Source organism: Pseudonaja textilis, chromosome 7, assembly GCF_049901715.1.
Source record: "Pseudonaja textilis isolate UNSWEBS1 chromosome 7, rPseTex1.2, whole genome shotgun sequence".
NCBI classification, from domain to species: Eukaryota; Metazoa; Chordata; class Lepidosauria; order Squamata; family Elapidae; genus Pseudonaja; species Pseudonaja textilis.
The window spans coordinates 7178630-7201953 of record NC_141996.1 but is presented as its reverse complement, the minus strand read 5'-3'; the positions used below and the strand labels follow the sequence as shown (position 1 = coordinate 7201953).

Sequence of the window (23324 nt, the reverse complement as noted above, 5' to 3'; positions counted from 1 at the left end):
TAATTCATTAGTTTAGCCCAGGGGTGTCAAACCTGGTTTCATTGAGGGCTGGATCACAGTTGTGTTTGACCTCAGGGGACCTCAGGGGTGGTTGTGGCAGTAAACCTGTGGTGGCCCAGGTGGGGCTCCGGCGATCCATTGTCTCCAGCGGAGGAATTTCTCCATGCTTCCTTGCCTTGTGATCAAATGCCACTTTTGCTAGTAGTTTGTTTTGCTAGCCCTCTGCCCAGTGATGAGATTCAAATTTTTTTACTACCGGTGCTGAGGGCATGGCTTGGAGGGTGTGGTGTGGCCTGCTGGGCGTGACTTGGTGGGCGTGGTAGGGGAAGGATAAGGCAAAATCTCCATTTGCTCCCCACTCATTGGGGGGAAGATTACTGCAAAATCCCATTCCCACCCCACCCAACTAACCTGCTTTCCAGCTCCGTTCTCCTGTGCAGGGCAACAAAAGAAGACCCTGCCAATCAGCTGGGACTCAGGAGGCAGAGAATAGATGGGGGCGGGGCCAGTCAGAGGCGGTATTTGCTGGTTCCAGAACTATTCAAAATATCTGCTACCGGTTCTCCAGAACTGGTCAGAACCTGCTGAATACCACCTATGCCTCTGTTGGTGAAAACAGAGCTTGGGAGTGGCACAAGTGGCCCATCCAGCTCCGTTTTTGGCCACGGCAACCTCCTGCAGCCCTCTGCTGGTGAAAATGGAACATGCAGCCCTCCCAAGCTTGGTTTTCTCTGGCAGAGGGCTGCAGGAGGCTGTTACGGCTGAAAACGGAGCTTGGGAGGTCGCACATGCTCCTCCAGAGCTCCATTTTCACTGGCAGAGCCACCATGGGCCAATCTTTCACTGTTTCCAGGGAGGCCCCATGATTAGATTAGATTTAAGCACACCACAGGCCAGATTTGGCCCACAGGCCTTGAGTTTAACACCCCTGGTGTAGCAGGATAGCTACATCCAGTTTACACAAGCACTATTGAAAATGCCAGTACCTTCTTTCATGTATGGTGGCTATGTCCAAAAATTAAGAAATGTTGGACCAAAATACAAAAATGGTTAAAGGAAATTACGAAAGTCCAGATAGAATGTAAAGCAGAAATATTTCTCCTGTGAATTATCAAAGGGAATTATATGAAAGAGATAAAATATCTAATCCTGCATATAATAACAGCAGCGAGATTAGCACTCGCACAATGTTGGAAAGAAGATTCTATGCCAACAGATAGTTTAATTATCCAAAAGATTTTTGATTGCGCGGAAATGGACAAACTTTCATTAAAATTAAAAGAGAAGGAAGACTCAGATTATTATACAGTTTGGCAAAATTGGTATAATTGGATAAATAATAGAAATAAGCAATTAAATAAATAAGGAATGCATAATTTAGAAAGATAGAGGTATATATTTAAGAACAATTAGGAGTATAAAATAAGCACTAGAATAACAATTGAAATGCAAGCACTGTCAAAATGGATTGTAATATACACAACATTTTCGTTTTAAATATTTGCATTGTATTTTGTATTTTAATGTTTTAAATTTTCAATAAAGGTTATTTATATATATATAAAAGAAAATGCCAGGATGGGAACCACAACCGTACAACTAAAATTTAAAAAAACAAACAAACCTCATGGTTGTGGCCTCCATCTTGAAAAGTTGGATTCATCCTTTGCTATATCTGTCCTGTCACCCAGCCTGTATTGATGATGGTTGCAACAAGCCGTCTTCCTACAAGCAAAGTCAAATGGAGGATCCTGGATTTGCTTTATGACCATGCGATTCACTTAACAACGGCAATGAACCGCTTAACATTGTGGCAACAACAAAAGGGGTTGGGATACAATTGGGGGTGGTTCGCTTAACACTCGCCTTGCTTAGCAACAGAAATTCTAATCGCAAGGGTGGTCATAAGCCGAAGAGTACTTGTAGAAGGATGGGTGTTGAAGATAGCCATGAAACCCGGGGTGGGATGCTGAGGGTTCACAGGGGTTCGGGAGACCCCCGAGCTAAGATTCTTCACATTTTGGAGACCCCCCTAAATCTCATTCCTGGCTGGGCCTGCCCACTATGCCCCTCCCCTCCTAGGAGTCTGTTTTGGATTCAGGTAAGTGGCCTGTTTTGGATTCAGGTAAGTGCAGGGTACCCGTGGAGGCTGGGGGGAGGCAAAAAACGGGCCTCCCGGAAGTTTGGGGGGGCCAGAAATGGGCCCGTTTCTGGCTTCCAGAGAGCCTCTGGAGCCCAGGGAGGCCGTTTTCGCCCTCCCAGAGGCTCGAGAAAAGCCTCCAGACTCACCTCCACCCCGCCATGGTGCAGGAGGCCGACTAGGCCGCACCCACCATGGCCACGCCCACCCAGCAACCGGTCAGAGAACCCGTTGCTAAAATGTTTGAAGCCCACCCCTCCATAAAACCTTCCACACGCTTTTCTTTTAAACGGGTTTAATGAGAAACACCTGGCTCAGTTTATAATCATCCCTCCGCCAAGCAAGGCACGTCCATAGTCCCAATGCACTAAGAGAAGCAAACCCTCTCCCTGGTCGTACAAATTAACTTTGTCTCCTGCGTACTTGGTCGGAATAATTTTCTCCAAAAGATTGGCTTGATTTTTAGAAGGTAAAAAAAAGCAGCCTAAGACAAGAACTGCAAGAATAATTCTCCCGTTTTCTATGGGCTGCTCATAATGGAAAACTAAGATTGAAATGAGACTGTTTTTTAAAAATGTATGATTACTATTTTATTTTATTTATTTGTTTGTCAAACGTGTACAAGATAACAAGTATAAGTATGAACATAAACAAGAACAAAGGGAGTAAATACAGATACATGGGGACAGTAGGACAGGGACGGTAGGCACGCTGGTGCGCTTATGCACACTTCTTTTAAGGACCTGTTAGGAATGGGGTGAGGTCCATGATAGACAGTTTGAGATTGAAGGTGTGAAATGTTGAGACTGTAACATCGGAGTTGGGTAGGGCATTCCAGGCGTTGACCATTCTGTTGATGAAATCATATTTTCCGCAATCGAGTTTTGAGCAGTTTACCTTGAGTTTCTATCGGTTGTTTGCCCATGTATTATTGTGGTTGAACCTGAAGAAGTCATTGACAGGCAAGATGTTATAGCAGACAATTTTGTGAACTATGCTTAGATCAGACTACAGGTGGTGTACTTCAATTGTTTAACTGTGCTTAGAGAGTCTGGCAGATTAATATCCATAAAATTTGGTGGCTAAAGCTTTTAAACCTTGCCGTTTTCTGACAAAAGGGCAAACTTGTCTTTGTGCAAAAGCAATTGGACAGCTATTTGTCTGAAAAGGCATAGGGTTTCCTTCTTTAGTAGGGGGTTGGTCTAGAAGACCTCCAAGGTCCCTTCCAACTCTTGTCTTTCTATTGTTCTGTTATTTACATCACATAATGAACAATAGACTCCTAAATCTTCCTTTTTTTTTCTGGCCCAGAAGGCCAGATCCGATCAACACTGCTGAAAACTAACAGCACTTTGAGTTGGACAAGATGCCACATCTGTTGGTATGAGCACTGAACAGAGATGGTAATTCAGCAGGTTCTGACCAGTTCTGGAGAACCAGTAGTGGAAATTTTAAGTAGTTGGAGAACCAGCAAATGCCGCCTCTGACTGACCCCGCCCCCATTTATTCTCCGCCTCCTGAGTCCCAGCTGATCGGCTGGGTCTTCTTGTGTTGCCCTGCACAGGAGAATGGAGCTGGAAAGCAGGTTAGTGAGGTGGGGAGGGAATGGGGATTTTGAATATGCTTCCTCTGCCATGCCCACCAAGCCATGCCACGCCCACCAAGCCATGCCACGCCCACCAAGCCACACTACACCCACCAAGCCACACCACGCCCACAGAACTGTAGTAAAAAAATTTGAATCCCACCACCGGCACTGAAGATCATGTGTAATATGGTGAGTCTACTCGTTTTCAAATTTTTCAATCCCACAAAGACATTAAGATTTTGAATCAGAAAAGGCTCAAAGTCTACCCCAATGAAACATTTTACAGGTTTAAGCAGATTGCAGTCTGTAATTGCAAAAAGAGGTGTATATGGAAGCATTGCAAGAAAATAACAGATCTACTGGAGAATTCTTTTAAGAAGGAAGGAAGGAAAGAAAAGGAAGGAAGGAAGGAAGGAAGGAAGGAAGGAAGGAAGGAAGGGCCAATCATGAAGTGAATGCACTTTCCACGGTCATTGAGTGAATCCGTTGTCCGCAATGGGTCTTTTTGCTGGAAACTGGAAATAAACATCAGTTTCTGACAAAAAAAATGTCACAAATTGTGATCATGTGACCCAGGGATGCTGCAAATAGCCAAAAATATGGGCCGTTGCTGAGTGCCTCAAATGTGATCATGTGACTTGGTTGTTAGTAGATCTGGGGAGGTCCGTCGTAAATCAAGAAGCACCTGTATTTACAGTACAGAGCCTGTGGGTAAAGCATCTGTATGAATTGTGAGGGAAGGGAAGGAAGAAGTCACAGACTAAGAAATGGTATCTGACTTAGGACAATGACATTGACCGGAATCTGAGAAGGAAGATGTTAATAAACCGAACAACTGAAAAAATAAAATCAAACAGCAATGGAAGTGTTATATCTGTTGCTCCAAAGTAAAACATGCTGCATAAGACACTGAGTGTCCTATATGGAAGACTTAATTATACGTGAGAATTCCCTGAAGTCAGAAATTGGTAAAACCAGGTGGAATACAGAATCCAGCATTTATGAAGGCGTCCAGTAAATCCAGTGAACGGTACAGAAGCTATTATGGCATTATTGAATTCTGGTAAACCAATTAGATGGTTCTTACTTCTTATTACAGGAAAGATAATTGGCTTTGAAGAGGCCACATTTGTCATCAAAACTATTAAATGTAGTTCGTCAGCAAGAGGAGGAGGAGAGGAGGAGGAGGAGAAGAAACCAGAAGTGGGCCGTGGGTCGAGAGTTGGTGACCCCTGCCCTAGCTAATATCATCTCTCTCTCTCTCCTGTTAACCGCTGCATCTTCTGACAACTCAGAAGCAAGTCACTGTATCATCATCATCGTCTCTGTTAGGGATACACCCTAGCAGAATCTGCACGGCAGTCAGGCAGGCAAAATATGTGAGATAAACGTTTTTGTAGCTTACACTCAGTAAAACAGATACACTGTGCTAGTTAAATAGTTTATTCCAGTAATAGTTTTAGCATAGTCAAAACAGTCCATATATCATTCACTAGTTCAGTCCGTCCGGGGATTATTCAGTTGCAAAGTCCAGTGTCGAAAAAGAGGTCAGTAAACTTACAAATACCAGTCCAGTAATATATCTCCTCGCACTAGAGATATGAAGAAGTCAAACCTCCTTTCTTCCCTCGACGCAGCAACTCAGCAGTAGGGAACACGCAGTTAGCAAACCATCAATCCATCAAACCAGCAATCGTCAGCAATCCAGCAGGTTCTCTTGCTCCCTCTTTTGGCGGTTCACAACCGCACCCAAAATTACATGCTTTGCAGTTTAAAGTGACACACACTTAAACTTACTATCATAGTTTATATATATTATTTTACCCAAACTACGTTAGGTAACCTATGTTATTCCTAACAATCTCCTTTTAACGACCCCATAATCCTTTGCAGGGTGGAGTCTGGGCAACTGAATGGAGTGGAGTGTTTACTGGTCGGATGCCTTTCTTGTTGCCAGTGTGGATTTATATTCAGCAGATATATTCTCAATTATATAAATAGTCACCGTATGTCGTTGGGAAAAGATGATCCCAAAGAATGGCTTACTTGGAAAATGTCTTTTCTTTTCTTTTTTGTTCCTCCATTTTCTTGCATTAAGAATACAACACAGGCCATCCATGGGTTATATAAGCCTTAATTTTCATAATTCTGTCATTATGCAAGGAGGTAGAAAGATGCTGACCATTGTCAGGAAATCTTGAGGATTGCTTTTAACACAAAGAAAAGCTGGCAGCATTGCACAAAGCAAAGAAAAGCATTACTGAAGAACGTTAGTAAGATAGAAGAGGACATTCAATACATTATCGGAAGCTTCTATTAAAACATAATAAAAGGAATTTATGTTAAGGTATTGCAGACAATGGTACAGCTTCTTAGGCATGGACAGAGGATTTTTGAGCTTTTAAACACAGACAAAGAGGGCCTCTTATTAGCACTTGTGTTGTAAGAGCTTTGTTCACATCTAAGTTAATCTCAGATGTCTCTGTACTGTTCCAACCCAGTCCGAAATGAGTCTTTTCACTGGATTTTTGAAACCAGAACCAAGTCCCAAAACACCGGTTAAAATGTAAATAATTGAACAATGGCGAAACAGGGATGAGGCTTTAAATGCAACTTCGAAAGGACCGGGTTGTGCTTGTGAGGCACTGGGTGGAATAAGAAAAAAAAATATGGAATTCATCCAGAGATATTTGTTGTTAGGTAAAAGGTAAAATAGGGTTTCCCTCACACACACTTTTGGGGTTAAGTAAGAAAAGTATCACCTTGCAAAAAAATCTGTGCAGTTGCAAAGAATCAAGTCCAGTTTGATAACACATAGTGAATGAATGAATGAATCAATCAATTTAAATAAGATAAAGGTTTTTACAGATCCCTTATATCCTGGACATAAATAGTTTCAATTTCTACCCTCAAAACGATGCTATAGAGCACTGCACACCAGAACAACTAGACACAAGGACCGTTTTTTCCCGAATGCCATCACTCTGCTAAGCAACTAATTCCTACAACACTGTCAAACTATTTACTAAGACTGTATTAATATTCTCATCCTTCTTATTACCTATCTCCTACTGCTTACGACTATAACCTTGTTGCTTGTATCATTATAATTTATATTGTTTTATTTAGTTTCCTAGTATGATTTTGATTGCTTATTTAGTATCCTATGACTATCACTAAATGTTCTATCTTATGATACTTGATGAATGTAGTTTTAACATACACTGAGAGCTTATTCACCAAAGACAAATTCCTTGTGTCACACACTTGGCCAATACAAGAATTCTATTCTAGAAAGAATTCTGTTCTATTTCACTCAAGCTCAAATATTAGTGACTTCAATGAATTACAACCACAGCATTTTAAAAATTTCTTCTTTTTGGGCTGCAGCCAAGTAAATTCCTGTTAGTGCCTCATCTAAACTCTCTAGAAATCGTTAGGAAAAGGGATTTAAAATACATACCGATAACTCTTATTAAAAAGGTAGTCCTCCATTTATGACTGCAACTGAGCCAAACATTTCTTTTTTTTTTTTTAACAAATTTTATTCAGTTTTTCACATTAAAAACAAAAATCTCTTTTTAGTGGACAACGTATTTCCAGGTCATCACCTTTACATACAAATATGACAGCAATTATACATTCATATATGCATACTTAATTCTATTATTATTATTATTATTATTATTATTATTATTATTATTATTATTATTATTATTATGCATACTTAATTCTATTATTACCTTTTCCATTCCAAATTTTCAGTAAGGAGAGAAACAAACACATTAATTCTAGTCTCTTTCATTAATCTCTATCGAAACATCGTTTTGTTTCATTTCAATTATTTCAAATATAATTCTTTTAATATTTATTTTAAAAATAAAGATAAACAATATGTGTTTGCCTAATAATAATGATAATAATAATAAGTTGCCAATGTCTTTCCTTGCTTTTAATAGTCTATATTAACTTATTAATATAGTTGGTTCTTTAGTCTGTCATATTCCCTTTCCATTACACATTCTTTTTATAAATTCTAGATTAATACAAATTTTAACACTAAAAAAAAAAAAACCCAAGTATAAGTTTCCCCCCTTTTACTGCTTTGAGTGTGATACCTCAATGATTAAAATATACCTTTATTTCCTCATCTTGATTCCCAATAAACCATTATTTTTAAGAAGTTACAATAATAATCATTACATCTTTTCATTTGGATTCCACAGCATATTTCCCCCCTTGATTTTTAATAAGAGCTATCAGTATGTATATTACCCTATTTTCTAAATATTTTTAATTGCAGAAATGTTCTTATTACCCCTTGTCACCCTGCAGAATCCCCTTTTTAATTCATCAACCATTATCTCTGAAAAACCAATTTCTTTTCAACATTTTACTATTTCCGTATTTCTTTATTTCATGCACCTGTTTCTTACTGCTTCTCCTCCCCCTCTTTTCCCCATATCTTTTCTCATTCCAGTTTATATCCCTTTCTTTCTTGATATCTTCCTTTCCCCTTTTCTGCTGGGTCTCTCTGCCTTTCCTGACTTCACAGGTATTCCCCCTTTTGATTGCCTTCTTAAATTTCAACTTTTTAACCTTCCTTCTTTCCCCACTTCTTTGTAGTGTTCTTTGTGTTAATTGTCTATTTAAAATGTCTTCTTGAGTCGACTCCTCCTCCTCTGAAGCTCTTTCTTCTTGTTCTTCAATCGCCATTTCCATTTTTTCTAACACAGAGCAAAGTGATTCGCCTCTTTCCTGTAGTAATTCTCTCATATTTTTAAGTTCCATTTTTAATTCCTGAAGAGATATCATCATTACACACTCTTATATTTTATGATCGTTAAAATCCACACAAAAAAAAACACTTTTACTTTCCTTCTTTCTTCTTTCAATTATCCAAAGTTCTCAGTTATTCCAGCCGAGGGTCTATATCAAAAACATCAATCAATCCCACAGTCAGTCTTTCCTTGCTTTTTCCTTTATTCTGGTTCTGCTTTCATTTTCTAAGATTCTTACTTTGTTTCAATATTTCTTTAATGTTATATCCACACAAGTTCATTCAGAAACAGGATGCTTTCCCTTTTGTTTGAGCTCAAGTTTTTGTCAAAAGGTGGCACTCTCCATTGTACAAAGTCTTCACCTTTTCCCCCTATTTTTTTATTTAGGGTTTTTCGAACCTTAATATTCCAGCACAGTCCAGTCTCCAATTTGTAAACTTTATTATTATTATTTTTTGACAATCTTAAATCCAGCTTTATTTTATGCCTGTTTATTCCCAAAATATTTTAGTCCAGTTTAGTTAAATCTTTAGTTCCAGTTTCTTCCTTTCCCGGTTCGAAGCCTCATCTAAACCCTCTAGAAATTGTTAGGAAAAGGGATTTAAAATACAGGTAGTCCTCCATTTATGACTGCAACTGAGCCAAACATTTCTGCTGCTAAGTGAGACAGTTGTTAAGGGAAATTTTGTCCCATTTTATGAACTTCCTTGCCATGGTTGTTAAGCGAATCACTTGCAGTTGTTGAGTGAGTAATATGGTTGTTAAAGTGAGTCAGGCTTCCCCAATTAAGTTTGCTGTTTGGAAGGTCACAAAATGGGGATCCCATATGAGTCAGTTGCCAAGCATCTGAATTTTGATCATGTGATCATTAGGGGTGTGTCATGCCCCTGTCAGAATCTGACTCAGAGGGGGAGGCCGAACAGGTGATAGGGAATGAGAGTGGTGGCTCCGTTGGCTGTGGAAGAAACTGGGGAAGGGCAAAGTCCGGCTGGCCAGAGCAGGGGAGAGGTAGAACAAGGGAGAGGGAGTTCAGAGGAAGACCCAGGCCCACCCCCTCTTCATCCTAGGGCACGCAGGGAGGAACAGAGAAGGGAGCAATGTGGGTTGCATGGCTTACAGGGGAGGAAAGGGCCTGATTCCCTTCATTAGCTGCAGCTGGGAACACAGTGTATAAAAAAAGGAAAGCTGAACGCAGCAAGCTGTTGGGAGCAAATGTGACTTTATCTTGTATCGTCATGGCTTATCTGTGTTCCTGGCATTTTCCCAACTGTGTGAGTTTTGTCATGCTTTCAAGTCTGAAATTCCTTCTCCTGCCCTGTCAGGCTAATTACTTCAGTTTGGTTTGTTTGGATTTTAAGTTACAGTTTGTGTGTACCTTGTTTTGGACTGAATTTCCTCCACTTAAAGGCTGTTCCTGGGAGAGTTTTTCTCCAGCCGAAGGTAACTTGGACATTGGGGGCAAAGTTGGAGATAATAAAGGGACTCCTATTGCTTATCTGACTGTATTGCCTTTGTGCCACGCCCCGAGTCATCACAGGATCCTACAATGGTTGTAAATGTGAATAATGATCATAAGTCACTTTTTAGGGTAACTTCAAATGGTCATTAAACGAGGACTGCTTGTACCGTTTTTGGACAGATCAGTTCTCATGGAGAGAGTTTTCCTGTCACGTAACTGAAAAATCAGCTATTCTCTGGATAAAATGTTACATTGATTTGAATGAGAAAGTGGTATTTTTTTAATTTAAATATATATATATATATCATGCAATGCTTAATCACACATTAAGCAACGTTAACCCTCCAGAAAACATGTTTCCCACAGGTATTAATAGATTTTCTTTATATCATTTTTAGGTCAACGGCACAGAGATTGAATATGAATTTGAAGAAATTACATTGGAAAGGGTAAGTTAATTATTTCTCACCCTAGAGAGACATTGTTATAAACACAAACAAAGCAGTGTGTTGGGAAAAAACCCACCCTTTATTTTCCATTTAAGCTATTTGAGTGGAAGTCACATTATTTAGCTGTGAGAAATGCCTATCGGTGCGGATTTATTACAGGTTTGAAATCTCAAAACTACTGCCTGCTTTACGTTGAAGACATAAACTGGATATAATCTGTGTCAACTTCTCCCCTCAGGATGCTGCTATAAGGCATTGCATGCCAAAAGTACTAGATAGTTTTTTCCCTCATGCCATCACTCTGCTAAACACCTAATACTCACAACACAGTCTTAGGCCTAAAGATAGTTTATTTATATTTTAGCAATAGGGCTGTATTGCTATTATCCTTCTCATCTTTCCTATTGCCTATTCCTATTGGTATCTTAGGATTGATCACTTTGTTGTGTGTACCTTATGATTTGTGATTGTATCTTATGATTTATTATTTATCACATTGTTAAACGTCTGTAGAGATTCTCAGTCATCCAGGTCATGGTTGTCCCAAAGGTGCTTTTTCAGGGGGCAACTGGACTTTCTGGTTTTTCTTTGAAGACATTTCGCTTCTCATCTAAGAAGCTTCTTCAGCTTCTTCCATTCCCCACCATCCTATCGGAGCTGAAGAAGCTTCTTGGATGAGAAGTGAAACATCCTCAAAAGAAAAAACAAGAAAGTCCAGTTACCTCCTGAAAAAACACCTTTGGCATTATCACATTGTTGTTTGTATGTACATTGAGATCTTATGCACCGGAAGCAAATTCCTTGTGTGTCTAACCCCATAGGCCAAAAAAGAACTTTTCTATTCTATTCTATTCTATTCTATTCTATTCTATTCTATTCTATTCTATTCTATTCTATTCTATTCTTACTCTTACTCTTACTCTTATTCTGTTATTCTAATTCTAATTCTATTGTATTATTCCTATTCTATTCTATTCTATTCTATTCTATTCTATTCTATTCTATTCCATTCCATTCCATTCCATTCCATTCCATTCCATTCTATTCTATTCTTATTCTTATTCTATTATTCTAATTCTAATTCTATTCTATTCCAGTCTAATTCTTACTCTTACTCTTATTCTATTATTCTAATTCTAATTCTATTGTATTATTCCTATTCTATTCTATTCTATTCTATTCTATTCTATTCTATTCTATTCTATTCTATTCTACTCTACTCTACTCTACTCTACTCTACTCTACTCTACTCTATTCTATTCTATTCTATTCTATTCTATTCTATTGAATACTTGTAGCTCAGGCTCGATCTGTGTATCCTTGGTGCTCTCTGTGCAACCCATTCCCTTCTTTAGCTTCTATCTCACCTGGGCCACACATTTATTCTACTCTACTCTACTCTACTCTACTCTACTCTACTCTACTCTACTCTACTCTACATTGATCTTCAGTGTTAGAAGACTTTGCAATGAAATTCTCTGTTTGGCATTTCTGTATAGTAGACAGGTAGTCCTTGACTTATGACTGCAATGGGAACCAGAATTTCCCTTGCTAAGCAAGGTGGTTGCTACGAGAGTCGTGCCCAGTGTTGTAACTGTTTTGCCGCACTTGTTAAGGTAATCACTGCAGTCATTAAGTCAACTACATAGTCGTTAAGCGAATCTGGTTTCCCTCATTGTGCTGGGAAGGAGCGCGTGCGTGCACACGCACAAAGACACACAGACACACAGACACACACACACACACATATATATTTGTTGATTATTCCCTTGGTTATAAATTCCTCTAGAGTGGGGTTAACACGGAATTATATTCCCATTGCGGTGAAAATGATTGAACAAGATTTAGCCAGATCCATCACAAAGAATAATGGGAAATGGCAGAGGATATTTCTATTCCCTGAGTTATCAGGCATTTTTAATCATCCTTCCTTAATTAGAGTATCAAAAGGTCATTGAACATGAGACTCTCAAGATAATATTTTGGAACACCAGATTGTTTTGAATGGCTGCATCCAGTGATTCATTTATACTGAACGAAGGCCCAGCGCCATTCGTGCGCATCATTGCGGCTTGATAATGCGCAGATAATGGATTAGCCTTTGCATTAACTTGCAAATGAGGGAAAATGAGTGTTTGCTTGCACACTCCGCAAAACCCATACAGCTGAAAAACAAGCATAGGAGAGAAAAAATATCTCCTGCGTAGTTTGAAGATGTGGTCACACACAACCATCTCTGTGAGTCACTGGCAGTTAAAAAATAAATAAAATCAATTATCTCTATTACCAAAGGAAGAGGGGAGGGTGGTGGAAATTGTCTGTTTTTCTCATGGACCTGTCAGAAGGATAATTAGGGGTTCCAACTCAGGGGTGGGGTTGCATGAGAATAAACAGAAATGAGATCCTGATAGCTGTGAGGCGAGAAGAAATCCTTATTCCTAAAAGCAAAGCGATGGCCTTTAGGGGCAGCCACAGAGAAACAGGGTAAAGCAACACCGTGAAAAACAAGATCGTCCTTGACTTAATGACCACAATTGAGCCCCAAATATATGTGGTTCAGCAAGGTAATTATTAACTGAGTTTTGCTCCATTTTACAGCTTGCCTTGCCGCGGTTGCTAAGTGAATCCCTGTCGTCGTTAAATTAGTAACACGATTGTTGAGTGACTCTGGCTTCCCCCATTGATTTAGCTAGACAGGAGGTCACAAAAGGGGATCGTGTGATCCTTGGACACTGCAACCGTCGTAAGTGTGAGTCGGTTTGTCAGACAACGGGACGTAAATCCCGTGGCGATTCATAAGTGTGAAAAATGGTCCTAAGTCACTTTTTTTGGTGCTGTTATAACTTCCAAAGGTCACTAAATGAAGTGTTGTAAGGCGAGGACTACCCCTCCCCCGGGCCCCGTTTTAGGCCTAAAAAGCCTCCCTGGAGCCTTAGGAGACACAAAATGGGCCATGGGGGGTGTTCTGCACCCCTGACACCCTGCTCCCTGTTTTGGGCCTAGGAAACTGTACTTACCTGATAGCTAGACCCAGGTGCGTGGGGACTCCTGAGAGTGAAGGGGCGGTGCCAGCTGGTCTTCGGAACTACTGACTCGGCGAACTGGATGTAAAATTAACAGCCAGATTGCCCAAACCATACCGAACCGGATGAATACTACCCCTGGAATTAGGCCTGGATAACTTATTTGAGGTTTTGAGGAAGTTTGAGCAAAAGATTTTCCCCGTTTGTTATTTTTTACTTGATTAATTCACTTTCAGCTTTTCGGTCAATTATCCAACAGAGACGCTGATTCTCAGTCCATTGTGGATTCTGTTCATGTTTTAAGGGAAGATGGAAACAGTATAAAGCAGTGGTGGATAACCTTTTTGGACTCCTGTGCCAAAAATTGTGTGCGCGCTTGCATGCTCATGCTCACGTGCCAGCACCCAGAAGGCAATGTGTGACCCCTATGTCCCCTATGTGTGCATGCGCAATCCCCCCCCCCCCACCTCTGCCATCGCCTTACCTGCATTGTGCCTCACAGCTGATTTTCGGCCAGGCTTTTCAGGCCCAAAACCAGGTCCGTTTTGTCACTTCCGGTATTTCTGGAAAAACAGGAAGTGACAAAACGGGCCTAGTTTTCATCCTGAAAAGCCTGTAGAAGCCTTTCTCGGACTTCCTGGGAGTACGAAAAAGGCCTCAAACCAGCAGAAAATCAGCTGTGAGGTGTGCGCATACTCAGTGAGGTAAGTTTACTTACAGCTCACGTGCCAGCACAAATGGTTCTGCATGCCATAGGTTCGCCATCAAGGGTATAAAGGATATTTTGATATAAAATTTCTCACAGACCCTTTATGTGAAATATGCTACAAAATACACTCATGCTGCCCTACAAAACCGGGGGCAATCCTTAGGCCAGACATGAAGCCACCTACAATTTAGGAGTAGCATATTACAAGCAGACACAAATGGATTTTTCTGCTAATGCTAGAAAACACGGGGTTTTTTCACACCTCTGTAATGGCAGGAGTATATCTGTGGTTCACCAGCTTTTGCTTTTACAATTGGACAGGTTAATTTGTCACCGTGATTCTGGGAGCCTACCAAAAAGGTAACCGTAATTCATGAGAAATTTCCTGACAGTTAGAACAATTGATCAGTGAAACAACTTGCCTCCAGAAGTTGTGGATGCTCCAACACTGGAAGTTTTTAAGAAGAATTTGGACAACCATTTGTCTGAAAGTGGTTTCCTGACTTGGACTGGAAGAGCTCCAAAATCCCTTCCCTTCCAATGCTGTTATTCTGCTATTCCGGTGGTTTTCTTGCAGACATTTCATTACTCAACTAGGTATCTTCCTCCTTCTCCTCCTTATCATTATCATCGTCATCATCAATGCAATGATGACGATACCTAGTTGGATAATGAAATGTCTGCAGGAAAACCATCAAGCTCAGAGAGCACCGAAGGCCCCACAATTCTGACTCTTAAGGGTTGGAGAACATAAAGAAAACCGAGCATCTTTGAAACGGCATAGCATTTTTTCCATAAATATTTCTCACGTCAGGAAAGAATGCCTCTTTTCTCCTGCATGAATTTACTAAGCCCCGGTTGATTAGGATCGTGACAGAACTTTCAACAGATAGTTTTTGAAACTACCACTTAATTCTGGCATTTCAAACCTGGAGCTCAACCGATTCACTTGTTTGCGAAGATTTAAGCCTCTTGTGCTTTTCTTTTCCCCGCCTCTCTCCGAAGTTAACACTTTTATTTCTAATTCAGTAAAATAGCTGGTACCACTGCGACTTAGTGGGTTTGTCCTTGAGGATGCTGGGATTATTTTGGGGGAGGGGAGGTGTGGGGATGGGAGAGAGAAAAAAATGGCAAAGAATCTCAGAGACGTAGAAATAGCCATTAGGGACCTTGGGATAATCTTCCAGGTTCAGTTTTCAGCAGAGACATTATCCTTCCGCCACTGCTGCTGCAAACAATTATCTTCATTTTTTTCCTCAAGCCTCATTATATTCAATTGTCTTTCTTCCAGTAAGGAAGAGAAATAAATAATTAACAGATGGTTAAGCCAATTCTTGTACATGTGCAGAAAAGAAGGAACTGCTGAACAAGCATCTCGCCAGGAGATCAATCCCCGGTTGGCTGTTGAAGGTTCTTTCATTTCAGGAACCAGATTAAGGGCCTAAGTGAGCCGAAAATACTAGACCCTGCTTTAAATTTTCCCGGAAATGTTTGGATTTATTGAGGCCAAGAGAGGATGTAATATGGAGCCTCCTTCAACTAGAGTTCAGTTCCTAGTGACTTCTTTGACAGTGCAATGGCTTCTTCTCCTCCTACCTTCTTCTGGGGTTCTCTTAGTCTCTTGGTCCTTTTCTCCAAAGCACCTGAAGGCAGGAAAAGAAACAATGGATGAAAACTAAATCAAGGAGAGAAGCAACCTAGAAGAAATTTCCTGACAGAACAATTAATCAGGGGAACAACTTGCCTCCAGAAGTTGTAAATGCTCTAACACTGGAGGTTTTTTAAAAGATGTTGGATAACCATTTGTCTGAAGTGGTGTAGGGTTTCCTGCCTAAGCAGGGGGTTGGACTAGAAGACCTCCAAGGTCCCTTCCAACTCTGTTATTCTGTTCTAGTCCAGGGTCTTCAAACTTGGCAAGTTTAAGACTTGTGGGCTTCAACTCCCAGAATTCCTGAGCTAACATGACTGGAGGAGGAATTCTGGGAGTTGAAGTTCACAAGTCTTAAAATTGCCTGTCTTAGTCACTCCCACAGCCCTGATTTTCCAAAATCTCTTATCCAAGTGCAGGTAGATCTCAACTCAACAGCCATTTATTGAATGACTGTCCAAAGTTACAACGGCACTGAAAAAAAGTGAATCATGGCTGTTTTTCACACTTGGGACTGTTGCAGCTTCCCAATGGTCAGGTGATCAAAATTTGAACATTTGGCAGTTGGTATTTATGATGGTTGCAGGATCCCGGGCGCATGTGATTACCTTTTGGGACCCCCTGACAAGCAAAGTCAATGGGGAAGCTAGATTCACTTAACAACCATGTTGGTGGTTTAACCGCTGCAATGATTCACTTAACAGCTGTGGCCAGAAAGGTCGAAAAATGGGTCAAAAGTCACTTAAAAACTGCGTTGCTTAGCCAACAGAAATTTTGGGCTCAATTGTGGTTGTAAGTGAGGGGCTGTTTGTACTGAGTATCTATGCCCAGTCAAAATCTGGTAGGCACTTTGATGCTGGACACCTAAACTTACCTTTGTTGTTTTGAACATGAAGTGAAAAGCTTTTTTTTTTGGTAGAGCAGAGCAGAACAGAACAACAGAATCAGGAATAGAATCAGGAACAGAACACAACCAGGAATAGAATCAGGAACAGAACAGAACAGAACCAGGAATAGAGTCAGGAATGGAATTAGAATAGAATAGAATAGAATAGAATAGAATAGAATAGAATAGAATAGAATAGAATAGAATAGAATAGAACAGAGGAATGGAATGGAATATAGAATAAGAATAAGAATAGAATAGGAATAGGAATAGGAATAGGAATAGAATAGAATAGAATAGAATAGAATAGAATAGAATAGAGGAATGGAATGGAATATAGAATAAGAATAAGAATAAGAATAGAATAGGAATGGGAATAGGAATAGGAATAGGAATAGAATAGAATAGAATAGAATAGAATAGAATAGAATAGAATAGAATAGAATAGAATAGAATAGAATAGAATAGAATAGAATAGAATAGAAAAAATGGAATGGAATGGACTAAGAATAGAATAGAATAGAATAGAATAGAATAGAATAGAATAGAATAGAGGAATGGAATATAGAATAAGAATAAGAATAAGAATAAGAATAAGAATAGAATAGGAATAGAATAGAATAGAATAGAATAGAATAGAATAGAATAGAATAGAATAGAATAGAATAGAATAGAAAATGGAATGGAATGGACTAAGAATAGAATAGAATAGAATAGAATAGAATAGAATAGAATAGAATAGAATAGAATAGAATAGAATAGAATAGAATAGAATATGGAATGGAATGGACTAAGAATAGAATAGAATAGAATAGAATAGAATAGAATAGAATAGAATAGAATAGAGGAATGGAATGGAATGGAATATAGAATAAGAATAAGAATAAGAATAGAATAGAATAGAATAGAATAGAATAGAATAGAATAGAATAGAATAGAATAGAATAGAATAGAATAGAAAATGGAATGGAATGGACTAAGAATAGAATAGAATAGAATAGAATAGAATAGAATAGAGGAATGGAATGGAATATAGAATAGAATAGAATAGAATAGAATAGAATAGAATAGAATAGAATAGAATAGAATAAACAGAGTTGGAAAGGACCTTAGAGGTCTTCTAGTCCAACCTCCTGCTTAGACAGGAAACCCTATATCATTTCAGACAAATTGGTTGTTCAAAAAAATATTTTGCTCTTGGAGCACTGATAACTTCTGCAATCAAGTTGTTCCACTGATTAATTGTTCTAACTGTTAGGAATTTTTTTCTTAATTCTAAGTTGCTTCTCTCCTTGATTAGTTTCCACCTATTACTTCTTGTCCTGCCTCTTCAGGTGCTTTGGGGAGTAGCTTGACTCCCTCTCCTTTATGGCAGCGCCTGAGATATTGGAAGACCGTTATCCCGTCACCTCTACGCCTTCTTTTCATCAAACTAGGCATAACCCAATTCCAGCAAACGCTCTTTATATGGCAACCTTTATATGGCAAATATTTTTTAGCAGTGGTTTAATAAAGCAACGAGGCTAGCTGTTGTTTAATTTCTCTCCAGGCGGCTCTAAAAGCCGGCAGCTTCCGCCACAATATTTGTCCTACAAAAATTGCTTTCGATTGATTGCTCGCCCTATTTTCTCCATCTTGCGTGCCCACTTGTAATTTCATCGTTGCAAGGGTACGGCTGACGCCTCCCTTAAGCATTTTATAATGTAATTAGGGTAGCCTCATTCATGAGCGACACAGAATACTTAAACGATTAATTTCCGGGAAGAAAATCGGTTCGTTGATATTTGCAGCACAATCGATCCGAAAGGCATGTTTTCAGCGTCGGGGTGAGAGAAAGAAAGAAAGAAAGAAAACTGGTCACTGCCCGAAGGAATTTGACATCGGAGAATAATAGGTTGTTGGAAATGTAATTAGGGTCAGTTAAGAGTGAGGTCCAGAATACTCAATAGAGAAAAAAAAACGAAAAAGAGGCTGGTGAAAATGACCAGAGGCACCAGAGCCTAAGAAGAGAAAATAGAAGAGTGTTTAGCTGAACAACAGAACAGGATCGGGAGTGGGGACGACAGATTACACAGATAATCCTTGATTTATGGCCACACGGGAGCCCAAAATTTATTCCAAAAATTGCCAGTTAAGAGTGTATTGGCCTTAAAGTGCTTCGTTAGACTGACTTCTCAGTTTTCAAGTGCAGAGTTGCAGAAAATCCCAGGAATTTCTCCAGAAGTTATGGGTGCTCCACAGAGGTGGTATTCAGCAGTTCTGGAGAACCAGTAGCAGAAATTTTGGGTCGTTCAGAGAACCAGCAAATACCACCTCTGACTGGCCCCGCCCCCATCTATTGTCTGCCTCCTGAGTCCCAGCTGATTGGCTGGGTCTTCTTTTGTTGCCCTACACAGGAGAATGGAGCTGGAAAGCAGGTTAGTGGGACGGGGAGGGAATGGGGATGTTGCAGTATCCTTCCTCTGCCACGCCCACCAAGTCACACCCACCAAGCCACGCTCACAGAACCAGTAGTAAAAAATTTTGAATCCCACCATTGATACTCCATCACTGAAGGCTTTCCAAAAGAGACTGGACAGCCATTTGTCTGAAATGATATAGGGTCTTCTGCTCAAGTAGAGGGGGTTGCACTAGAATAGGGGTCGCCAACCTGTTGGACCTCAGGGACCACCAAGTTCATGATTTTAAATCCTACGGACCAGAGACCCTGGGAAAATCCCCCCAAAAACACTCTGCCCCGTTTTCCTACCGATCAATCATTCTTTATTTGGGATCGCAGGATTCCGTCTCCAGCTCCGTTCTCAGGGGGAGAGAGAGAAGAGAGAGAGACTTTGGGCTTCCTGCAAGGAAAGCAGCAGAAGTCTTTCTTTGTCTCCCCCAAACTCCACCAGAAATGAGTCTTTGTGAGACTTCTCGTGCCGGCGCAGCCTCTCGGAGCAGGAGGCCTTGCAGGGTCCCAGAGACTCATTTCTGGCGGAGTTTGGGGGAGAGAAAGAAAGACTTTTTCTGCTTTCCTTGAGTGCAGCCAAAAGCAGAAGAAGAAAGAAGCAGAAAGAAGCAGCCTGGTGGCCAGGCCAGGCATGTGGGACGAGTGGGGCCTGTTCCCCCCCTCCGCCCTTTCCCCCCTCCCTCACTACCATGTGTTGTTCGCAATGCAAGCAATACAAGCCTTGTGTTCCTGCGCAGCCGGTATTAATTGCTTTGGGGGTGACATTTCTCTGTGGGCCACCAAAGTTTTCTCACGGACCACCAATGGTCCCCGGCCCACTGGTTGGCGACCACTGCACTAGAAGACCTCCGAGGTCCTTTCCAACTCTATTATTATCTGTTCCAAATGCTTGACACGCCTGGGTGTCATCTAATTTACGATTCATGCTGCCATCATTTGGAGTCTGTATGCCCGAGCACGCAGACACAATGTCAAGCTAAGCCATCGAAGCATGTGTACACATGACCTTATTAATGTAATCTCAGAACCAATCATCATTAAAAGGTCATGCTGGAGCTGGCCAGTTGACCTTTAGCTACCAAATTCATTTAAGGCTTCTCCCTGAAAATGGACTAATTGTTGTGAAGTGAATGCATTACAAAGGCACTTATTTTGCATAACTTGGTGCTCGGGCATACATTATCCTCCCCCAGCCCCAGAGAGTGAGGATGAACTACTAATCAAATCAATGGAAGCCTTATCACACAAACATTGAACTAAGCTGGCAGTCATTGTTTTTAGCGCAAAAGCTGCATGCTGTCCCCGTTCCTTTTTTTTCTTTTTGCAATAGACAAATATTTTTATTGTTTTGTGTCACAAATTCCATTTCTATATTGAACGAAGTGTTTTCTAGGTGTTCAAAGTGTTAAAATATAAACATCATCATAATCATTATAATCAGGGGTGGGCTTCAAAAATTTTACTAAACGGTTCTCTGCCCGGTTGCAGGGTGGGCGTGGCCATGGTGGGCGTGGCCTAGTCAGCCTCCTGCACCACAGTGAGGAGGGGCATTTTTTGCCCTCCGGAGACTCCAAAGGCTTTTCTGAGCCTCCGGGAGGGAGGGCAAAAACGGCTTTCCCCGGGCTCCGGAGGCTCTCTGGAAGCAGGAAATGGGCCCATTTCCAGCCTTCCCGAACTTCTGGGAGGCTTGTTTTTCACCCTCTCCATGCCTCCGTGTGTGCCCTGCACTTACCTGCATCCAAAATGGGCCGCGTCGGGACTCCTGGAGGGGCTGGGTGGGTGGGGTAGGGTGGGGCCAGCCAGGAATGGGATTTGGGGTTCTCTGAATTGCACAGAATCTTAGCTAGAGGATCTCCCAAACCCCTGTGAACCCCCAGCAGCCCAGCCCTGATTATAATCATGTATATGCAAACATATATCAGATAATATCAATGGCAGGAGGGGATTCTACCAGTTCGCACCTATTCGCTAGAACCGATTCTTAACATTCTAAGCAGTTTGGAGTGCCGGTTGTTAGAAGAAATTACTGGCCTAATCCTGTAAGGAAAGCAGGAAGGAAACATTCTGGGGTTGCTTACAAAAACTGCCTCTCCGTTAACCCTTATTACATTCTTGGCAGGACTAGACTTCCTGTCTCTGGAACTTCTCTGGAGTTATTTTTCCCCCTCCTTTGCTGGTACTTTGCTTGTGTGGAGGGACCATTCAAAGTTACAATGGCACTGAAAAAAGTGACTTATGACCATTTTTCACTCTTACAACTGTTGCAGCATCCCCACAGTCACGAGAGGCCAGGCGATGAGATGTGCGCCTCGAAGTGAGTGATATTGAGTTGTCCACACCCAGCCAATAACATGACCACCAAACCCTGTCCACCAAGTCACATGACCACCAAGCCATACCTACCACCTAAGCCACACACACAGAACCGGTTGTTAAAATATTTGAATCCCACCCCTGATCAATGGTTAATGGAAAGAATACTATCTTCCATTTTTTTTTAATGTTTTTTAATATTCAGAATGGCCAGATTGCAGGTGTGAGGGGGGAAAGAAATGCTTTATAACTTTTTTTTTTTTTTTTGCAAAAGGCATGCATACACAGCTGCCTTAGAAAGAAATAAAATAGGTGATCTTTATTTTTCAAGCTGATGTGTGCCTTGCCCTCGCCATTCATTTGAAAAAGAAAAAAAAAGCCTTCAGGGAACCATCTCTTGCAATCTCTTTATTGATAGAGAAAGTAAAGAAGTAAAATTAGGCTCAGGCACCACGCATCCTCAAAGCTATACTTTTGAAACTGTAGTAAAAAAATAAATAAACTATTGCTTGTTTTCAAATCACATTAATGGATAGACTCAATTGGTCGGGTCAGGCTCTGCTTCCCTTCCCCAGGCAGTTAAAATGCCATTAATGCAAAGATTATTCAGCTATTAATTTCTCTTTTTCCCCTTTGCACAGCTTCCAATAATTACTGGGCGATGTGTAAATGCTTTAAATCCCTTCAAGAGTTCAGCTGCATGGCTTTGAAATCAAAACGGTTTCTAATTTAGGCAACCACCCATTTCAAATTTTGCCTTCAAAGCACCTAAATTCGGCCATTTTTAGCAAAATACCTTGATTGGTTCCCTTCTCCAGCTGCTAAAGTCTTAACCCGGGTTGATTTATAAACTGCGTGAAAACTGGATGGGATTCCATGAAAATCTAAGACAGTATTTCCCAGCCATGCAACTTCCAGAAGTCCAGATGGGCTTCAATCCCCAGAATTCCCCTGCCAGCAAGGCCATTTCCTGCAAATCCCGGCAATAAAACTCGTTCATTAGAAGCTGATGAGGTTGGAAAACACTGGTACCAAGGGAAAACAGAAAAGATTCGCTTGAATTCTGCCAGGTTTCTATCCCTTTTTCAAGAGGACTTCCTAGTTTTTCTTTTAAGATGTTTCGCTTCCCATCCAAGAAGCTTCTCCAGCTCTGTCTGGATGGTGCGGAATGGAAGAATTGATATTCTTTGCAGATAGCTGGTCATTTTGCATCCTTTTTAGAGAGTTTGTTGAGGCCACTTGGAGGTTTGTCTGTGACCTCAGGGCTACCTGAGTAGTGGAAACGGGTGTGGAGCCTTCCTGGAACTGCCGAAAGGACTGTGTTGCAAACCCTGAGGGTGTAAACAAGAAGAGGCTGGACATCCACTTCTGGAATGGTACCTGAGCAGGGGCTGGACTAGAAGACCTCCAAGGTCCCTTTCTTTTATTCTATTCTGAATGAAGCAGCACTTTAGTTCCTGCCATCTGTTTTTAACACAGTTTCAGAATGCTTTCACCCAATTCTTTACAAAACAGCAAAATGAATTCTTGGCCATCCTTCAGAGAGGAGGCTATGTCAGGCTCTTTGACCTCTGCCTCTAATTGGAAGTGATTTTTTTCCCTCCAAATGCAATTCTCACAGTCTCTTTAATAAGATGAATGGGAGAGTAAAGGGGGAAGGTTGGGATCACAACATTTCTAGCGGCTGAATTATTTCCCAGTTTGAACAATCTACAGCGAAGTGTACTGAGGTTTTTAACTGCCTCAGGCCAGGTGGTCGAACCTGTTTGCTGATAACAGAGTCTATTGCAGCTTGCTCGTTGACATAACTGTCTCCTAAATCTTTATCAGCCTAGGAACTGACTGTTATCATTATTTTAGGCCTTGCAGGGTGTTATCA

General features: G+C 40.8%; 1 protein-coding gene across 25 annotated transcripts in view; it reads left to right on the top strand.

Moving 5' to 3' along the window:
• Positions 1–23324, top strand: part of DLG2 (discs large MAGUK scaffold protein 2) — a 979527-nt gene that overhangs the window by 716530 nt on the left and 239673 nt on the right. For all 25 annotated transcript variants that reach the window (XR_015744246.1, XM_087936973.1, XM_087936980.1 and 22 more), the window contains one exon: positions 10367–10417. Coding sequence is in view for 24 of the 25 variants with exons in the window: in XM_087936973.1 (XP_087793099.1) it covers positions 10367–10417 (51 nt within the window). In the remaining variant the exon portion in view is untranslated. The remainder of the gene's footprint in view (positions 1–10366; positions 10418–23324) is intronic.